An 18,013-nucleotide genomic window follows, 5' to 3' on the forward strand; every position below is an offset into this window, starting at 1 on the left:
GTCTATTGTTAACACTCTATCTACAATTTAGCTTACCAGGTTAACTAAAAAATGTTCCAAATTTTAACTCTACCCTGTTGGTTACATGAAGAAAAATGGAAAGTCATCAACCTGAAAAAAATTATCATGACACACACCCAACAATTGTAACAGCTTTTCCACAGTATTACTTGCCCCAGACAAGGCATACATCTCATGAACTCTCATGTACAATAGGGACTAAGAGCTGAGAAACTGAGAGACACATGAGAATTAAAGAAGTGTAAGAGAGTATTCAAAGCAACTCCCTGTCTCTGTTACCCTTTTAACCTAATATGTAGCTCTGTTTTGTTATACTCAAGAGTGTTCATAAAAGTGACCTGATCATAACATCATTTTCTACTTATCCAATATCACAGGCCCACCATAATATTAAATAATCTATATAAACCAGTCAAAATGTATATATTTTGTGGCCAAAGTTGAGGCATGCAACAGAGGTTTTGTGTTTTGATTCTGGAAAATAATATTGTCAATAGGAAATTAAAACAAACACTGATAATGTCATACTTAGATTGTCCTTTGCCATACTCCTTTTCTGTAAATAAAACACTGGACCTTTGTCTCATGCCTCACCTCTGTATAGTCACTTAAAACTAACTAAAAACAGTTAGGCAACTGTTTTCACTAACTGAAAACAGACGTGATTGGACTCACATAGTGTGAATATGTGATCAACTCTAATATTCAGACTTTATGCCTGCTTTGATCAAGGAGAAAAAAAATGCAAGAGAACTTTCAAAGGAAGCAGACAATCAAAGTAATTATGTGCATACAGATATCAGGCAAAGCATCCCACTACAAAAATAAAACAATAATTATAATAAAAACAAACACTTGATAAAAACAGTTGTGGATTTCTGTTGTTTCTTAAACATAACTCTTTTGCTTAACAATAGCCAATTTTCTAAACCAAAGCTGAACTGTATAATAAGAGGAAGCTTTCTTGCATCTTGGACTTTATGACTTTTAACAAATAGGAAGTACAAACTGAAAAACAGATATTGACAAAACCTTCAGAAAAAATGGCCTATTTTAGCCGATGATTTCTTAATTCATGGCAGTAAATCTTATTTCAAGAAAATCTTGTGAGTTAGTAGAAATGAATAATTAGTTAGTAATCAGTTAGTAGAAATGAATAATGAAGACTGATGACAGAATAATGATACTGAAGAGTTTTTAGTCATTTCATATAACATAAATGGAACATAATTGGATCAGTCAGTTTCCCCCCAAAATGCTTACTGTGCATAGGAAATACTTTCTTAAAGTTTCTGAGGAATTTTAAGAAAATATTTAAATCTAAAATTATTTCAGATATCAATGCTGGATAATCTAAATACTTATCTTGCACTAATGAATGAACTAATTAGGAAGCTATTAGTGTTAACAAATATTTTACTCTAGCAAAGCATAGCTATATTTGTATATTAAATATTATATGTAATATAAATACCTGTATAATTATATAGTTGCTGCTAATAAAGGAAAAGTCAGAATCATTTTCAGTGTGAAACCTCATTCATTACCTTAAAATAAACTCCAGACTTCTAACACATACAGAAGTTGCTCTGTGAGCATTTCACATTTTTATTGTCAGAAAGCATGCATGCTTACATGAATGTTTCCTTTCAGACACACAATATGCTTTCTAAGCAAAATAACTATGTGACAAACAGATCTGAAGTAAAAGAGAAAGAATACTTATAAAAAGAAACAAAAAAAAATGCTAAAAACATCTTCCTATAGTCATGGTCCTTTAACTACTGCATGAATGATCTCAAAATCTACAAGAATCTGTAAGCAAGCATTTCTACCACCCATTCTCCCCACTACCAGAAGCAGTAAAAAGATAAAACATGGACATCACACCCCATACACGTGATTTTGTATACGAATTACCACTTCCTGTTAGCAAAAGGCAGTTAATCAACAAAATGTTATATTTAAAAAAAAATAAGCAATAATGCACTGCTAACATTGAGTTTTCAAATTTATGTCTACAGTATTCTGTATCTGTCATACATGCTCCATAATCAAAGTCCTACTCTTTTCAGAATTAAATGTTAACACATGCATGAACCTAAATGTGATTAATTAATTGAATTTTTTGGTCTTGCAGCTGTTTCTAAAATGTGAAAATTTAAGTAAGGTTGCATAACTGAAGGCTGAGACAGTCTTCTCTTTTCATATAGGTGAAATTACATATAATTTTACTGGGAAGTTGAAGAATATTTGCTTGTTTATTTATGTTTCTTAAAAATACAGATATTCTCAGCATTTCAAGCAACCTTGCTAACCTACCTTATCTCTGATACATAATCATTTTCCTACACTTAGAAAAAAATCTAAAAGTCAATTCTGTTGGAATAACATATGAAATAGTAATGCAGAACATAACAGAGGAAACAAGTAATTTACAAATTCATTGGAGTAATACTGACAAACGCAAGAAATCTCTGCTCTAACCAAGGGGTAAGCAAATGAGTGAAATGGTAGTAGGAGGACAGAATATAAGTTAACACATTTATAAAAAGGTTATTATTTTTTAAAGTTTGATTCAAATATAATGGAAAACAAAAACAGTAGAGAGTAGGACAATATGGTAAGGTCACAGGTAAATAGATAAGGACTTTCTAAGGTTAAATGTATAAAGACTGGAGATAGGCAAGCTAGGCATCAGAGGAGCAAATGACTGACAGAAGGAGACTTAAAATAGAAGAAAACCAGTTGGGGAGAGACTGAGATCTATTTAGGATTGTGGAAGTCCTTACCAACATTCTTTATGAAGCACTGAGGAAGAAATTGTTCATGGCTTTATTGGAGCCCCTAAAGATCTTTGATGAACGCCATCATGGGAGGAAATGTAAAGCTATTGGGGAGCCAGGTTTTACCTCACGTCAAACAAGGCTCCTGAAAAAAAAAAGTCATCTTTAATTCCTTTATCTGAATAAAAGTTAATTGATTACGATACTTGAAATCTTACTATGCTCTCTTCCACATTGGCTGGCTTTTAGGTATTCTATTTCTTGCCAAAAAATTGCATCAGAAGCTTCACATTATTCGAAGCATTTAACAGTCTGCAAAACTTCTATTTACTAGGTAATTTTTCTTTATTTTTATGTGTCTGGAGTAAGACATCTGAGAGTACTAGGATGTGCTGAATACTAACTAACATGACTAGTATAAATCCCTTTTTCCCGCAACCTGCTTTTAAGCTCTCTTCTTCAAGTATGAGACACTGAAGAATACTACTGTTTGTGCGGATGGCACAGTTCAGTTTTCTCCATCTACTTGAAGAGGCACTTTATTATGTGTGTTCCAAACCAATAAACTATTCTTTAGAAGCATTTCATTTCAACATCCTCAGAATATCCTTCTTTCAAAAAAGACAATAACTACCATACATACTACATCATCTGAGAGTCAATGGATCTCACACACAATTAGCACACTGCTGCTTGGTATTCAGTCCTTCACATTATTTGCATATCAGGTGAGGTATGAGGGAGGTCCTTTTCTCCAACTTATGTTTGCTGAACATCAAATGTCACTGAAGAGATCCAAAACATTTAAAACTCAAAACTGTTCACTTGAGATTTATGTAATCTGACTCCATACCTGCTCCTAGTATCTTACTTTTGTCTGTTTGTTACAATAGATTCATTCGACTTGGGGGAAAAAAAAGCTATCAACAAAGTAAACTTGGCCTTGAAGAGAACATCAGTGAGATTTTGGACTTTAAAAGCATTTTCCCATACTTGCTTATTTTCATTTTTAAACATTCCCTATAGGGAATAGGCTTAAATACGGAAACAACTTCATCAGTGGAACTACTCTTTGAAACTTAGAGAGCAAACTTCTTTGTCTATACTAAGAGTTGATTTTATGTTTTCAGTCTCTCTGTTCTTGTAGCTTACTCACATTGGGTAACTTGTTATGAATATTTAAGAAGTCTCACAGGAAATTCTTGGCATCATATTCAATTAAGATTTCCTGCCTGTTAACCACTAATGAATGACAACTTCCAGGCAGTCTATAAGAAGAGGTAACTGTGTTCTGGAAATTACACTGAAAAGGAACAATAAGGGGTAAAACTGGTAGTAGTTCTTTAGTACAGGAGTAGATTTATTTAGTAGAACTTTTGTAACAACAGGAGAGAAAAAAACAAAAACAAACAAAAAAAAAAACACATCCTGCAGCAATATTAGACATGAAAAAAGATAGAACAGGAGAAATGGGGACTACATTACCTAGAACAATGGCTTCTAAGCCACTATGGACAACACTAGGAATGTCAGAATCACAGAATGGATAAGGATGGAAGGGACCTTTGGAGGTCATCTGGTCCAATCAAGCAGGGTCACCTAGAACCAGTTGCCCAGGACCATGTCCAGGTGGCTTTTGAATATCTCCAAGAATGGAGATACCACACCAAAGTTAAGTCAAAAGTTAAAAAAATATTTACAGTTAATGGTTTTCTTCATTCAGTATTAATTAACTTGGATGGACTGACAGAAACATAGATACACAGGTCAAAATTCTAAAAAGATGGTTTTAAAAAAGATTTTAAAATATATATTTTAGATTTTAAAAATGTGCATGCGAATGTTAGTGCTTGCACATGAGTTACTATTGTACACTCACAAAAATTTTGCAGACAGGCAATTCTGAGAAACAAAAAGAACACCCTAAGGCTTTTCTATATTTTATAAACTGCTTCTCCAAAATTCAATATGCATATAAAAACTTCACAACTTATATTTAAAAAATAATGGAAACACAGTAACATTTACTCAAAAGGAAACTAAAAAAACCAATCCATAAGCCACCATTTCCTTAGAGAAGAGATCACCCTCACCTGTTATCTTAAACCTCAATAGAGCTCACATTCTGCAGTTAACAAGAGAAATGTTTTACGTGATAGTGCCCTACCATCAGTAATCAGACATTACAATTTAAACACTAACATTTACGTTTCTCAATTGACTTTCACTGTTCTGATAATAAATCTTTCAAAGAACTTAGACTGTCATAATATAGGACAAAGCATTTCAGAGTTTGCCAATTTAATTATATTGGTGACTATAAAGCCAACACAATACTGGAAGAACTAACTGCCTTAACTTAAAACTTGCTTCTTCCTATGCTGATATTAAAATAATCCAGCCTAGATGTCGTTGTTTTACACTGTACAAAGATCCCAACTGCCTACTTAACTGAACTTTTTGAATTTGATAAAAGGGTCACTTCATTCCCATTTCTTTAGGCACAGCCATATAAGTAGCAGCTTGAGCTGTAGGTTTCTAAGATATTGTGCAAAACAAGTACTGTGCTAAGAATATGCTGTTACTCAAACTTTGAGATATTATTTCCCGAGACTGAATTTCCTGATATGAGATTCAATTTCATAGGAAGTGCCCTTCCTGTGTTTTCTAGGCTGCAAGGCTAACGAGTTTGTTTTCAATGCAAAAAAAAAAAGGTAAAAAAAAAAAAGTAAAAAAAAAAAAAGATTGTATTTTTTAATTCCCCTGAATTAAAAAAATCCCGCAGAGTTTATAAAGGAACTGCATCTAGAACCTGTCAGCTTTGGCACTTTACTACACACATAGCCCTATTAGAACTGATGGGAACGCTTGTGAAGTAGCTGAGCACAAAGATAGACTTTCTCACTTTCAAGAAAGTTATTTTTATATATAAAAAGTGAACAGCTATAACTAGAAAGGCCTGGTCACATGTATACAGATATGCCGCATCTAACATTCACTTCAACTATATAAAAATATTCTATATAAATTCAACACTCAATTTAAATAATAACTATAGAATATATACTCTGTAGCATAATACAAGGATTTATAATGGACTTCCATATAGTACAGCAAAGAGACGGTCAATACCAATACAGAAGAAAAACGTGTGCTTCACAATCAATTAACATTTAAAGTCATTTTGATAGGAAATTCAGTACTTTATGTACAGTAAAAACATGAAGCTGAAATACACATACAAATGTAATTTCCTTTTTAATACTAGTTATATGAGTTATACATTTGATTTTGATTTCTGAGGGGCAAGGGGAAATCAGACAGCTCAAAAATACAATCCAACTAGGAGGTTCAGATCAACATTCTATTTAGGACAAATTTTTCAAAATTTCCGAACATTTTCATAAGCTCAGAAACCCCAAAAACACATTAAAGAAAGTTACCAATATTGATTTTGACAGGACCTGCCTAACTTGCCACTGTATAAAGCCAGGCTCCTGCAAGATTCTTTGGTTACCGTACCATTACATCACAATGTGGTAATCAGCTGCAATGACTTTGGTGGACACAAATGGAGAAACTAAGCCTTCACCTGATAATAAGCTTCACTTTTCCTACTTCTAAATAAGATCCCTTCAAACATACACTGCAGATCAATTCTAATAATTAAATTTCATATATGTAAACACAAAAGACTTCTGTACTGGGTCTGGCTGGGATGGAGTTAACTTTCCCTGCGGCAGCCCATAGAGTGATGTGCTCTGCACTTGTAGCTAGAACAGCATTGGTATCACACCAATGTTTTGTCTATTGTTGAGCAATGCTGGCACAGCATCAAGAATCCCTCTAAACTCCCCCAGAGACAGTAGGCTGGGAGTTGGCAAGAAGTGGGGAGGGGACATCACCAGGGCAGCTGACCTAAACCAACCAAAGGGACATTCCATACCATATGATGTCAGACTCGGCAATAAAAGGTGGGAAAGGGGAAGGAAAGGGGGTGTAGAGAGGGCTCTCATTATGAAGACATATGTCTTCCCAAACAACCGCTATGCATATTGATAGCCTGCTTTCCAGGATTAGCCGAACATTGCTCGTTGATGGGAAGTAGAGAATATTTTATTTCTCTCATTGTGCTTCTGCACAGCATTTGCTTGTTTTTTCCTTCTTCCTTTTCTCTTTAATTTCAGGCATTGGAACAGGTTGCCCAGGGAAGTGGTGGCATCACTGTCCCTGGGGGTGTTTAAGGAAAGGCTGGATGTGGTGCTTAGGGACATGGTTTAGTCGGTAACATTGGTAGTAGGGTAATGGTTGGACCAGATGATCTTGGAGGTCTTTTCCAACCTTAATGATTCTATCCTTATCTCAATCCGTGAGACTTTTTTTTTTTTTCCTCTTCCCAGCATACTCTCTGCTCCCCCTCTTCTTCTGAGGAGGTTGTAGTGGAGTTCAGCTGCCCAGCAAGATAAAACCACCACAACTTCTATCAACATACTTTTTTCATCTTGTCTGTCCTAGTTAACAGAAGCTTACTTCCTTATTGCCAATTTCCGTGCTTTTACATAGCTTCTGATATTTAAGCAAATAATAAAATATTTACAAGTATAATTTTCATCCAGGATTACTAAATAATCATTAAATCTCCTTTCACAAGATTCAAAGGCAAGCCTTTCACTCATAAGAGATCTTAATCTCTCCATCTGACAAAGTTACTGAGAGTCAGTAGTAAGAGTCAGTAGTAAATATCAGGACCAGTTCTCAGGAACTGTTCTCAAAGACAGAACACCCCAATGGAAAGGAACGGGAGATACAGCCATATAATCCTTTGCCTCCCCATGCAAAAAACATCACTTGTATTAAATGCTTCACCCTCTTTCATGGAAACTTTAAAATATGTTATATTTTAATTAAATATTAAAAAAAATGCTTTAAAGGTATTTTATTTTTCTAAATTTCAGCGATATCATCACTTTCAAAAGAATTGGCTTATTCTAAGGCCTTCTGTCAAAAGTTTTATTTCATAATATACTCACACTCAACAAGATATCCCCACCTATTTTTCTAATAAATTTGATTTTTCCCCACATAATATTAATGGAAAGTCTTAAATAGTACTGGTACAAACCAGAAGAATGTCTTAACTGTGCTCTGGCCCAGACATGTGTCCTGGTTTCAGTTAGGACAGAGTTAATTTTCCTCCTAGTAGCTGGTAGGGTGCTATGTTTTGGATTAGGATGAGAAGAGCGCTGATAACATGCTGATGTTTTAATTGTTGCAGAGCAGTGCTTACACCAGGCCAAGAACTTTTCAGCTTCTCGCTCTGTCCTGCCAGCGGGCAGGCTAGGGGTGCAGCAGGAGCTGGGAGGGGACAAACCCAGGACAGCTGACCCAAACTGGCCAAAGGGGTATTCCATACCATCTGACGTCATGCTAAACAATATATAGGGGTGGCTAGCCAGGGGGGGTGGGGGGGCCGGCTGCTCGGGGATAGGCTGGGCATCGGTCAGCGGGTGGTGAGCAATTGCATTGTGCATCACTTGTTTCGTACACATTATTATTAGTTGTACTATTATCAATATTATTGTTATTATTATTTTCCTGTCTTAATAAACTGTCTTTATCTCAACTCACAGGCTTCACTTTCCCGTTTCTCTCCCCCATCCCAGAGAGGGAGGGGGGAGGGTGAGCAAACGGCTGTGTGGTGTTAAGCTGCCAGCCGGGTTAAACCACAACAACATGGAATGGGAGGAAAGGAAAAGAGGCAACTCAAGTCACAGGCAAATGCCAGCCTGCTCTTAACCCCTTAACCCTCTTGCTATGACAACCCTCCCACCCCCAGATATCTTCTTAAGAGCAGCACCTCTGTGCTGTCAGAGCAGTGCAAATGGCAGGGAAGTCAAGGCAGGACTGGAAGAAGCCCTTTTCTTCTAAATTTTAGGTAGAATATAATTTGTACACGATGTATAATTTTTAGAGACCTTCAGTACGCTCCCTAAAGGTAAAAGAGGAAAAGCTTCAGCTATGGAAATAAACAAAAATCTCACCTTATTATGTTCATATTTGTATGGTATTTTGAGGGTATCCATGGCTCTGATCATGGCCTGCATTGCTGTAAATATATTCTGGTACACCAGTTTTGTAAAGCCCCTTTTGTCTTCATCAGAGTAACCTGATCCGTGGATGATTCTCATCTGTTTGATGAACGTGCTTTTGCCACTCTCTCCTGTGCCTGCAAGACAAATAAGAAGAATATACTTCAGCCACTGGACAGAGAGATGACTTTTCTGCACAAAGCAGACAGCTTGTTCAGTGCAGGACAGAACATTGTCAAGTGGTTACGTTGCTTACATGGTGACTACAAGGACAAGTTAAACATCAAAACAGCAGTATTATAGTAACAACTGAAGCAACACCGAATTAAAACTTTTATTTTGAAGACAAAATAGAAATAGAAATAGATAGCAATGAGCTAGTTAATAGCTAATAACTAAAACAAAATATACACTCCAAAATATCTATAATATACCATTGCGTATTTAAAATTATAACCATATAACCATAAATCCCCATTCCTGAAGATATAGTTCTCAACAACATCTAATGTTGGGGAATTACTATGATAGGTTTTTACTCATAGAGTAAGAAAAAGAAATCTTTCTTGGCCAACCTTCAGGACATTATGATAAGCAACAATTGGTATACAACCAATACATAAATGTTAGAAAGGCAATTAGTTCTATATAATTACAGTTCTGCAATCTTTACCTCAGAAACATATAAAATCCATTTTAATTAAAATTTGGCTCATATTTTTTAATGGGCAGTCATTCCTTCCTTTAAATTTCTTTGCATCTTTGTACTTTACACAAAGCACAAATAATAAGTTTTTAAGTTAACATTCTGAATGTTTGTAAATTTAAAGTTAAGATCTGCTTGTTGGGAATTTCACAGAATATATCACGCAGCATCTTTTTCTTTGGCCCAATTCAGTGACCTCATCCTCTGTGATTAGGAGAGCTTATCTAAGCAAACATATGAATAATTTATAAAGAGAAATCGAAATTTAGAACGAACAGTTGCACAGCCATATGAATGCTGTATGTTTGCCTAGCTACTTAGCCCTCCACAAAATGCAATGCATTTACCTGCATGCAGTGCTTCTCAGCCTTTCAGCCTGGATTCATGCCATAATACTTGGCTCCTAGGACAAAGGAAGCCTTATGCTTTACATGATGTTTTTGGTGTCTCAGAGTAGAGTATTACACAAGCAATGCAATGCAATGTTAAAGCACAATGCTGCGCTGGCAACCCTTAAGTCCTTCTGAGGTAGCACATTGCAAAATCTAACCTGGAAGCCTCTAAAATCTTTTGCCTTTACCATGGACTTCGTTTTGAAACCTTCAGCCCCATCTCCCACGTGTAGAAAACAAACTTCTAAAACAAGTCTTCCTTACACACGCATTCCCAGAAAGTCAAGCACAATGTTAGATACAGAGCACCAAATACACAGACCATCTCTGCAAGGTACTGACTGGCCACCAGGATGTAATCTACCAGAGGGGAAAGAACATGACTTCTCAAGTTTATAAAATTACAGACTTAGGCAATACAGAACTACTGCATACTAAAAATAGGTTTTGGCTACCCTTAGATCTCAGTTTTTCCCTTTCTCTGAAACCTACACAATGGAGTCATGTTTTTATATATGAAGTGAAATAAAATAGCATATCACACATTCTGTAATATTTTTCAGTTTTTCCCACAAAGATATACTCCACATATTTAGTACAAAAGTCTGAGAAACCATAAAGCACAGAATAGAATCATAGAAACTTAGAATGGCTCAGTGTCCTGGGTCTGGCTGGGATGGAGTTAACTTTCCCTGCAGCAGCCTATAGAGTGCTGTGCTCTGCACTTGTAGCTGGAACAGCACTGGCATCACTCCAGTGTTTTGTCTATTGCTGTGCAATACTGGTACCACATCAGGACTCCCTCCAACCCCCCAAGAGCCAGCAGGCTGGGGGTGGGCAAGTGATGGGGAGGGGACATCACTAGGGCAACTGACCTAAACTGACCAAAGGGATATTCCATGCCATATGATGTCACACTCAGAAATAAAAGGTGGGAAAGGGGAAAGAGAGGGGGGGCTCTCGTGGAAGAGTCTGTCCTCCCAAACAACCGCTACGTGTACTGAGGCCCTGCTTCCCAGGACGTGGCCGAACATCGCTCACTGATGGGAAGTAGAGAGTAAATGCTTTTCTCTCTCTGTGCTTCCACGTGGCCTTTGTTGTGTTTTTTCTTCTTCCCTCTTCCTTTTCCCTTTAATTAAATAATCCTTATCTCAAACCTTGAGCCCTTTGTGTCATATTTTCTCCCTTCCCCTTTTAGGAGGGGGAGCAAGAGAGTGGCCGTGGTGGAACTCGGCTGCCCACCTGAGTAAAAAACCACGCTCGGGTAGGAAGGGACCTTAAAGATCATCTAGTTTCAACCCCCCTACAATGGGCAGGGATGCCACCCACTAGATCAGGGTGCCCAGGGCCTCGACCAGCCTGGTATTGAACACCTCCAGGGATGAGGCATCCACAACCTCTCTGGGCAAGCTCTTCCAGTGCCTCACCAACCTCTGAGTGAAGAATTTCCTCCTGACCTCTATTCTAAATCTCCCCTCTTTTAGTTTAAAGCCATTTCCCTTTGCCCTGCCATTGTCTGCCTGATCAAAAAGTTTTTCTCCATCTTTTTTATAACCCCCCTTTCAGTACTGAAAAGCCACAAGAAGGTCAACCCAGAGCTTTCTCTTCTGTAGGCTGAACAGACCCAACTCTCTCAGCCTTTCTTCATAGGAGAGGTGCTCCAGCCACATGGTCGTCTTCATGGCCCTCCTCTGGACCTTCTCTAGCAGATGCACATCCTTCTTATGCTGGAAGCCCCAAACCTGGATGCAGTACTCCAAGTAGGGACTCATGAGGGCAGAGTAGAGGGGGACAATCACCTCCCTCAACCTGCTGGCCACTCCTGTTGTCATCAGGCCCCATAGACTTGTACTTGTTTAGTTTCATCACGTGGTCCCGAACTTGCTCTTTGCTTAGAGTGGGTGGGACTTTGCTCCCCCAGCCACAGAATCCCTTCCTTTTATTCTTCGCATCCCTTACCAAGCTCACTTCCATCCGTGCCTTGGCTTGGTGCTTGGTGCCATGACCACTTCCTTGGGGAGCCTGTTCCAGTGCCTGACCACCCTCTCAGTGAATAACTGTTTCCTAATATCCAATCAGAACCTCCCCTGATGCAGCTTCATGCCGTTCCCTCAGGTTCTATCTCTGGTCACCAGAGAGAAGAAATTGGCACTTTCCCCTCTGCTCCCCATCACGAGGAAGCTGTAAACCACAGTGAGGTCACCCCTCAATCTTCTCTTCTCTAAGCTGAACAAACCAAGTATCCTCAGCTGCTCCTCATATATCTTTCACTCTAGACCCTTCACCATCATAATTAATCAATTAATTAGGTTACCATATAAATTTTCTACAGTCTAACATGGAAAACAATATTTTGCCTGGTAAAATTATGGAAATTATCCTGGGAGTTATTGAAGTGCACCTGGGGGACAAAGAAGTCATTGGTCCCAGCCAACATGGGTTCACAAGGGGTAGGTCCTGTTTGACTAACTTGATTTCTTCTTATGAAAAGATCACCCATCTAATCGATCAAGGGAAACCAGCTGATGTGATCTTTTTGGATTTCAGTAAAGCTTTCAACACAGTTTCCCATAGATTCCTGCTGGACAAAATGTCCAGCATACAGCTAGATAAAAGCATCATACAATGGGTGAACAATTGGCTGACGGGCAGGGCTCAAAGGGTTATGGTAAATGGGGTTACATCTGGCTGGCGGCCAGTCACCAGTGGGGTCCCTCAAGGATCCATTTTAGGGCCGCTTCTTTTCAGTGTTTTCATAAACGATTTGGATGTAGGACTAGAGGGTGTTTTGAGTAAATTTGCTGATGATACTAAGCTGGGAGGAGTTGCTGACTCTGTTGAGGGTGGAAAGGCCTTGCAGAGAGATCTGGACAGATTGGAGAGCTGGGCGATCACCAACCACATGAAGTTTAACAAGAGCAAGTGCCAGGTCCTGCACCTGGGAAGGGGCAACCCTGGCTATACGTACAGACTGGGCGATGAGATGCTGGGGAGCAGCCCTGCAGAGAGGGATCTGGGGGTTTTGGCTGATAGCAAGCTGAATATGAGCCAGCAGTGTGTCCTGGTAGCCAGGAGGGCCAACCGTATCCTGGGGTGCATCAAGCATGGCATCACTAGTCGGTCGAGGGAAGTGATTGTCCCGCTCTACTCTGCGCTGGTGCGGCCTCACCTCGAGTACTGTGTGCAGTTTTGGGCACCACAGTACAAAAAGGATGTGAAACTGTTGGAGAGCGTCCAGAGGAGGGCGACAAAGATGGTGAAGGGCCTAGAGGGGAAGAGGTATGAGGAGCGGCTGAGGTCACTTGGCCTGTTCAGCCTGGAAAAGAGGAGGCTGAGGGGAGACCTCATCACAGTCTACAGCTTCCTCACGACAGGGAGTGGAGGGGCAGGCACTGATCTATTCTCTTTAGTGACCAGTGATAGGACCCGAGGGAATGGAGTCAAGCTGCGACAGGGGAGGTTCAGGCTGAATATCAGGAAGAGGTTCTTCACCAGGAGGGTTGTCGCACACTGGAACAGGCTCCCCAGGGACACAGTCACTGCACCAAGCCTGTTGGAGTTTAAGAAGCATTTGGAGTATGCTCTTAGTGATATGGTCTGAATTTTTGTGTAGACCTGCGTAGTGCCAGGAGTTGGACTTGATGATCCTTGTGGGTCCCTTCCAACTCGGGATATTCTATGATTCTATGATTATATAAACAAGGCAAAAGACATCTGAAACACCATTAATGGATTAGATAATTTAAAATATATAAAGCCTTTGTAAAACACTTCTGATAAATGCGTACTGCCAAATCATGTCGAGCTTTTCATCCACCAGAACCCCCAGGTCCTTCTCTGCAGAGCTGCTCTCAGCGAGTTCTTTTCCCACTCTATACTCACGTCTGGGATTGACCCAACCCAGGTGCAGCACCTTGCACTTTGACTTGTTGAATCTCATTAGGTTCACATGGGCACACTTTTCTAGCTTGTCCATGTGCCTTTGGATGGCATCCCTTCTTTCTCTTGTATAGACTGCACCACTCAGCTTGGTGTCATCTGCAAACTTGCTGAGGGTGCACTCGATCCCACTGTCTATGTTGTTGATAGAGATATTAAACAGTACCGGTCCCAATACAGACCCCTGAAGGACAGCACTCATCACTGGCCTCCACCTGGACATAAAGCCATTGACCACCACTCTCTGGGTGCGACCTTCAAGCCAATTCCTTATCTACTCAATGTTCTGCGCTTCAAATCCATCTCTCTCCAGTTTGGAGATCAGGATGTCATGTGGGACCATATCAAAGGCCTTACAGAAGTCCAGGTAGATGACATTGGTTGGTCTTCCCTTATCAACTGATGCAGTGACTCCACCATAAAAGGCCGCCAGATTGGTCAGGCACAACTTGCCCTTAGTGAAGCCATGATGGCTGTCTCGGATCACTTCCTTGTCTTCCAAGTGCCTTGACATTGCTTCCAGGAGGATCTTTCTGATGATCTTCCTAGGCACAGAGGTTGAGGCTCACCAGTCTGTAGTTCCCCGGGTCCTCCTTTCTACCCTTTTTAAAAATGGGAGTGATGTTTCCCTTTTCCCAGTCACCAGGGACTTCGCCTGACTGCCAGGACTTTTCTAATATGATGGAGAGAGTCTTTGCAACTATATCAGCCGATTCCCTCAGGACCCTGGGATGCATGTCATCAGGCCCCATAGACTTGTACCTGTTCAGTTTCATCAGGTGGTCTCAAACCTGCTGTTCGCTTACAGTGGGTGGGACTTTGCTCCTCCAGCCTCCATCTATGGGTTCAGGGAAATGAAAGACTTGAGAATCCTAACTGGCAGTGAAGACTGAGGCAAAGAAGTTGTTGAGTACCCTCAGCCTTCTCCATGTCTGTCATTACTAGTTCTCCCTTCTCATTTATCAGAGGAGGAACACTCTCCTTGGCCTTTCTTTTCTGGCCAATGTTCCTATAGAATCCCTTCTTGTTATTTTTTGTATCCCTTGCCAAGATCAGTTCCATCTGTGCCTTGGCCTTCCTGATCCAATCCCTACACATCCAGACTGCATCCCTGTAATCTTCCCAGGCCACGTGTCCCTACTTCCAGTGCCTGTGCATTTCCTTCTTGTGCCTCAGTTCAACTAATATCAATGTTATTCATTTTATCATCTCATTTATGACCTCTGTAATGCATTTTGAGATCTTTTGGTAAAACATACAAAAAAAGCAACGCTATGTTATATAATACAAAATCTAAATGTCAGTATTTGCTTTGTAGAGCTGTGAGTTCAGGAAGATTTTTATCATATTGAATGTGGATTTATCAGTTCTCTTTCCAGAGGTGTGGGTTGTTTTTTTCTTAATTAGTCTGCTTAGAGTAATTAACAGAATTAGGATGTGCCTCCAAAATTTAGCCGCGTTCTTGTCATAGAAAGCAATAGCAAAGGCATAACAGCTGAAAGTATCTAAAGTCACAGAAAGACTGATTAATTTTATTGTTTGTCCTTTCAGTATTTCCTTCTTGTGCCTCAGTTTGTCCAGCAGGTCCTTGCACAGCCATCCCGGTTGTCTGCCCTCCCTGACCGCTTTCATACACAGGGGGATGGAGAGTTCTTGTGCTCTGAGGAAAACATCCTTAAAGAGTTGCCAGCTCTGCTCAGCTCCTTTGTCCCTGAGGACAGTGTTCCAGGGGATCTTGTCCACTAGGTCTTTAAACATCTGGAAGTTCGCTCTTTGGAAGTTCAGGGTCCTGACTTTGCTCTTTGCCAAGCCCATATGCCTCAAGATCACAAACTCAACCAGGGCATGGTCACTGCAGCCCAGACTGCCTCCAGATAACTATCCTCAGGATAACTCCAAGAGTCTCCTGGATTGCTTACAGCCTGCTGTGTAGCTTTTCCAGCAGACATCTGGGGGGATGAAGTGACCCGTCAGGATGAGAGCATGCAAGCATCACGCTTCTTGTAGCTGAAGGAAGGCCTCATCCCAAAAGGGTACTAGTGGGCTTCTGGCATAGCTGCCTTAGAGACAGAGGACATTAAACAGTTGTCTACCTTGCCCGGTCTCTCGGAGGACCCTTCTGTTGTGGGGTTGCTGAAGGTCGAAGAACAGCAGGTGCCAATCTCTACCACAGTGATGCACCAGCAGCAATATCGCACCAACCGAGACTCCCCGATTCCCATCCATAAACTGATTCATTAACTGGAGAGCAAAGGAGCGATCAGCAAGACTAACTCACACTTTATTGGTATCATAGAATCATTAAGGTTCGAAAAGACCTCCAAGATCATCTCTTCCAACTGTCCCCCTACCAGCAATGTCACCCACTAAACCACATCCCTAAGCACCACATCCAACCTCCAACCTTAAACACCCCCAGGGACAGTGACTGCACCACTTCCCTGGCCAACCCCTTCCAATGCCTGACTACTCTTTCTGAGAAGAAATATCTCATAATTTCGCAACTTGAGGCCATTCCCTCTAATCCTATCACTGGATATCTGCGAGAAGAGGCCGACCCTCAGCGCCCCACAACCTCCTTCCAGGTACAGAGCTGTAACGTCTCCCCTGACCCTCCTCTTCTCCAGACTAAAGAAACCCAGTTCGCTCAGCTGCTCCTCATAGGACTTGTGTTCCAGGCCCTTCACCAGCTTTGTAGCCCTTCTCTGGACACGTTCCAGGGCCTCGATGTCCTTCTTGTAATGAGGGGCCCAAAAGTGAATGCAGTACTCGAGGTGCAGCCTCACCAGAGCAGAATACAGGGGGACGATCACCTCCCTGGCCCTGCTGGCTACACTATTCCTGGTACAAGCCAGGATGCCGTTGGCCTTCTTGGCCACCAGGGCACACTGTCGGCTCATGTTCAAGCGACCATTGACCAACACCCCCAGATACTTTTCCTCTACAACTCTCTAACAACTGTGTCCCAAACGTGTAGAGTTGCATAGGATTGTTGTGACCAAAGTGTAGGACCAGGGACTTGGCCTTGTTGAACCTTATTGAACTATATGGCCAGTGTGAAAGTCTCATGGTGAGTGGAGGCAAACAGTGGACTATCATGGCCTGAACGAAGTCACGGCACCACTGAGTGCTGCAGTGCCGGACATGCTAGAACTCCAGTACGAACTGGAATCAAAGGCAGCCAAGTGGTACGCCACAATTGATATCGCTAATGCATTTTTCTCCATCCCTGCAGAGTGCAGGCCACAGTTTGCTTTCACTTGGAGGGCAGTCCAATACACCTGGAATCGGCTGCCCCAGGGGTGGAAACACAGCCCTACCATTTGCCATGGACTGATCCAGTCTGCGCTGGAACAGGGGGAAGCTCTTGAACACCTGCAGTACATTGATCACAACAATGTGTGGGGTGACACAGCAGAAGACGTTTTCAAGAAAGGGAAGAAAATAGTCCAAATCCTTCTGAAGGCTGGTTTTGCCATAAAACAAGATAAAGTCAAAAGATGTGCGAAGATCTATTTTTTAGGAATAAAATGGCATGATGGATGTCATCAAACCCCAAAGGATGTGATCAACAAAATAACAGCTATGTCTCCACCAACTAGCAAAAAAGAAACACAAACTTTCCTAGTTTTTTTTGAGTTTTTGGAGAATGCACATTCCAATTTACAGTCTGATTATAAACCCACTCTATCTAGTAACCCATAAGAAGAACGATTTCAAATGGGTCCCAGAGCAATGACAAGCCTTTGAACAAATTAAACGGGAGATAGTTCATGCAGTAGCCCTTGGGCCAGTCCAAGCAGGACAAGATGTAAAGAATGTGCTTTAGGCTGAAGCCAGGGAGAACAGCCCCAACTGCAGCCTCTGACAGCCTGGGGAAACTCAAGGTCAACCCCTTGGGTTTTGGAGGCGGGGATACACAGGATCTGAAGCCTGCAACCGAGAAAGAGATATTGGCAGCATATGAAGGGGTTTGATCTGCTTCGGAAGTGGTTCGTACTGAATCACAGCTCCTATAGCACCCCGACTGCCAGTACTGGGCTGGATGTTCAAAGGACTGGCCCCATCTACAACATCATG

At 40.8% G+C, this 18,013-nt stretch overlaps 1 protein-coding gene across 2 annotated transcripts in view; it reads right to left on the minus strand.

Annotated features, from left to right (window-relative positions):
- Window positions 1-18,013, minus strand: part of LOC310888846 (guanine nucleotide-binding protein G(q) subunit alpha-like) — a 185,032-nt gene that overhangs the window by 114,010 nt on the left and 53,009 nt on the right. For both annotated transcript variants that reach the window (XM_083852459.1, XM_083852460.1), the window contains one exon: window positions 8,849-9,033. In XM_083852459.1, coding sequence (XP_083708585.1) covers window positions 8,849-9,033 — 185 coding nt within the window. The remainder of the gene's footprint in view (window positions 1-8,848; window positions 9,034-18,013) is intronic.

The sequence above is a fragment of the Anser anser genome (genome assembly GCF_964211835.1).
Source record: "Anser anser genome assembly, contig: SUPER_W_unloc_2, whole genome shotgun sequence".
Classification (NCBI taxonomy): Eukaryota; Metazoa; Chordata; class Aves; order Anseriformes; family Anatidae; genus Anser; species Anser anser.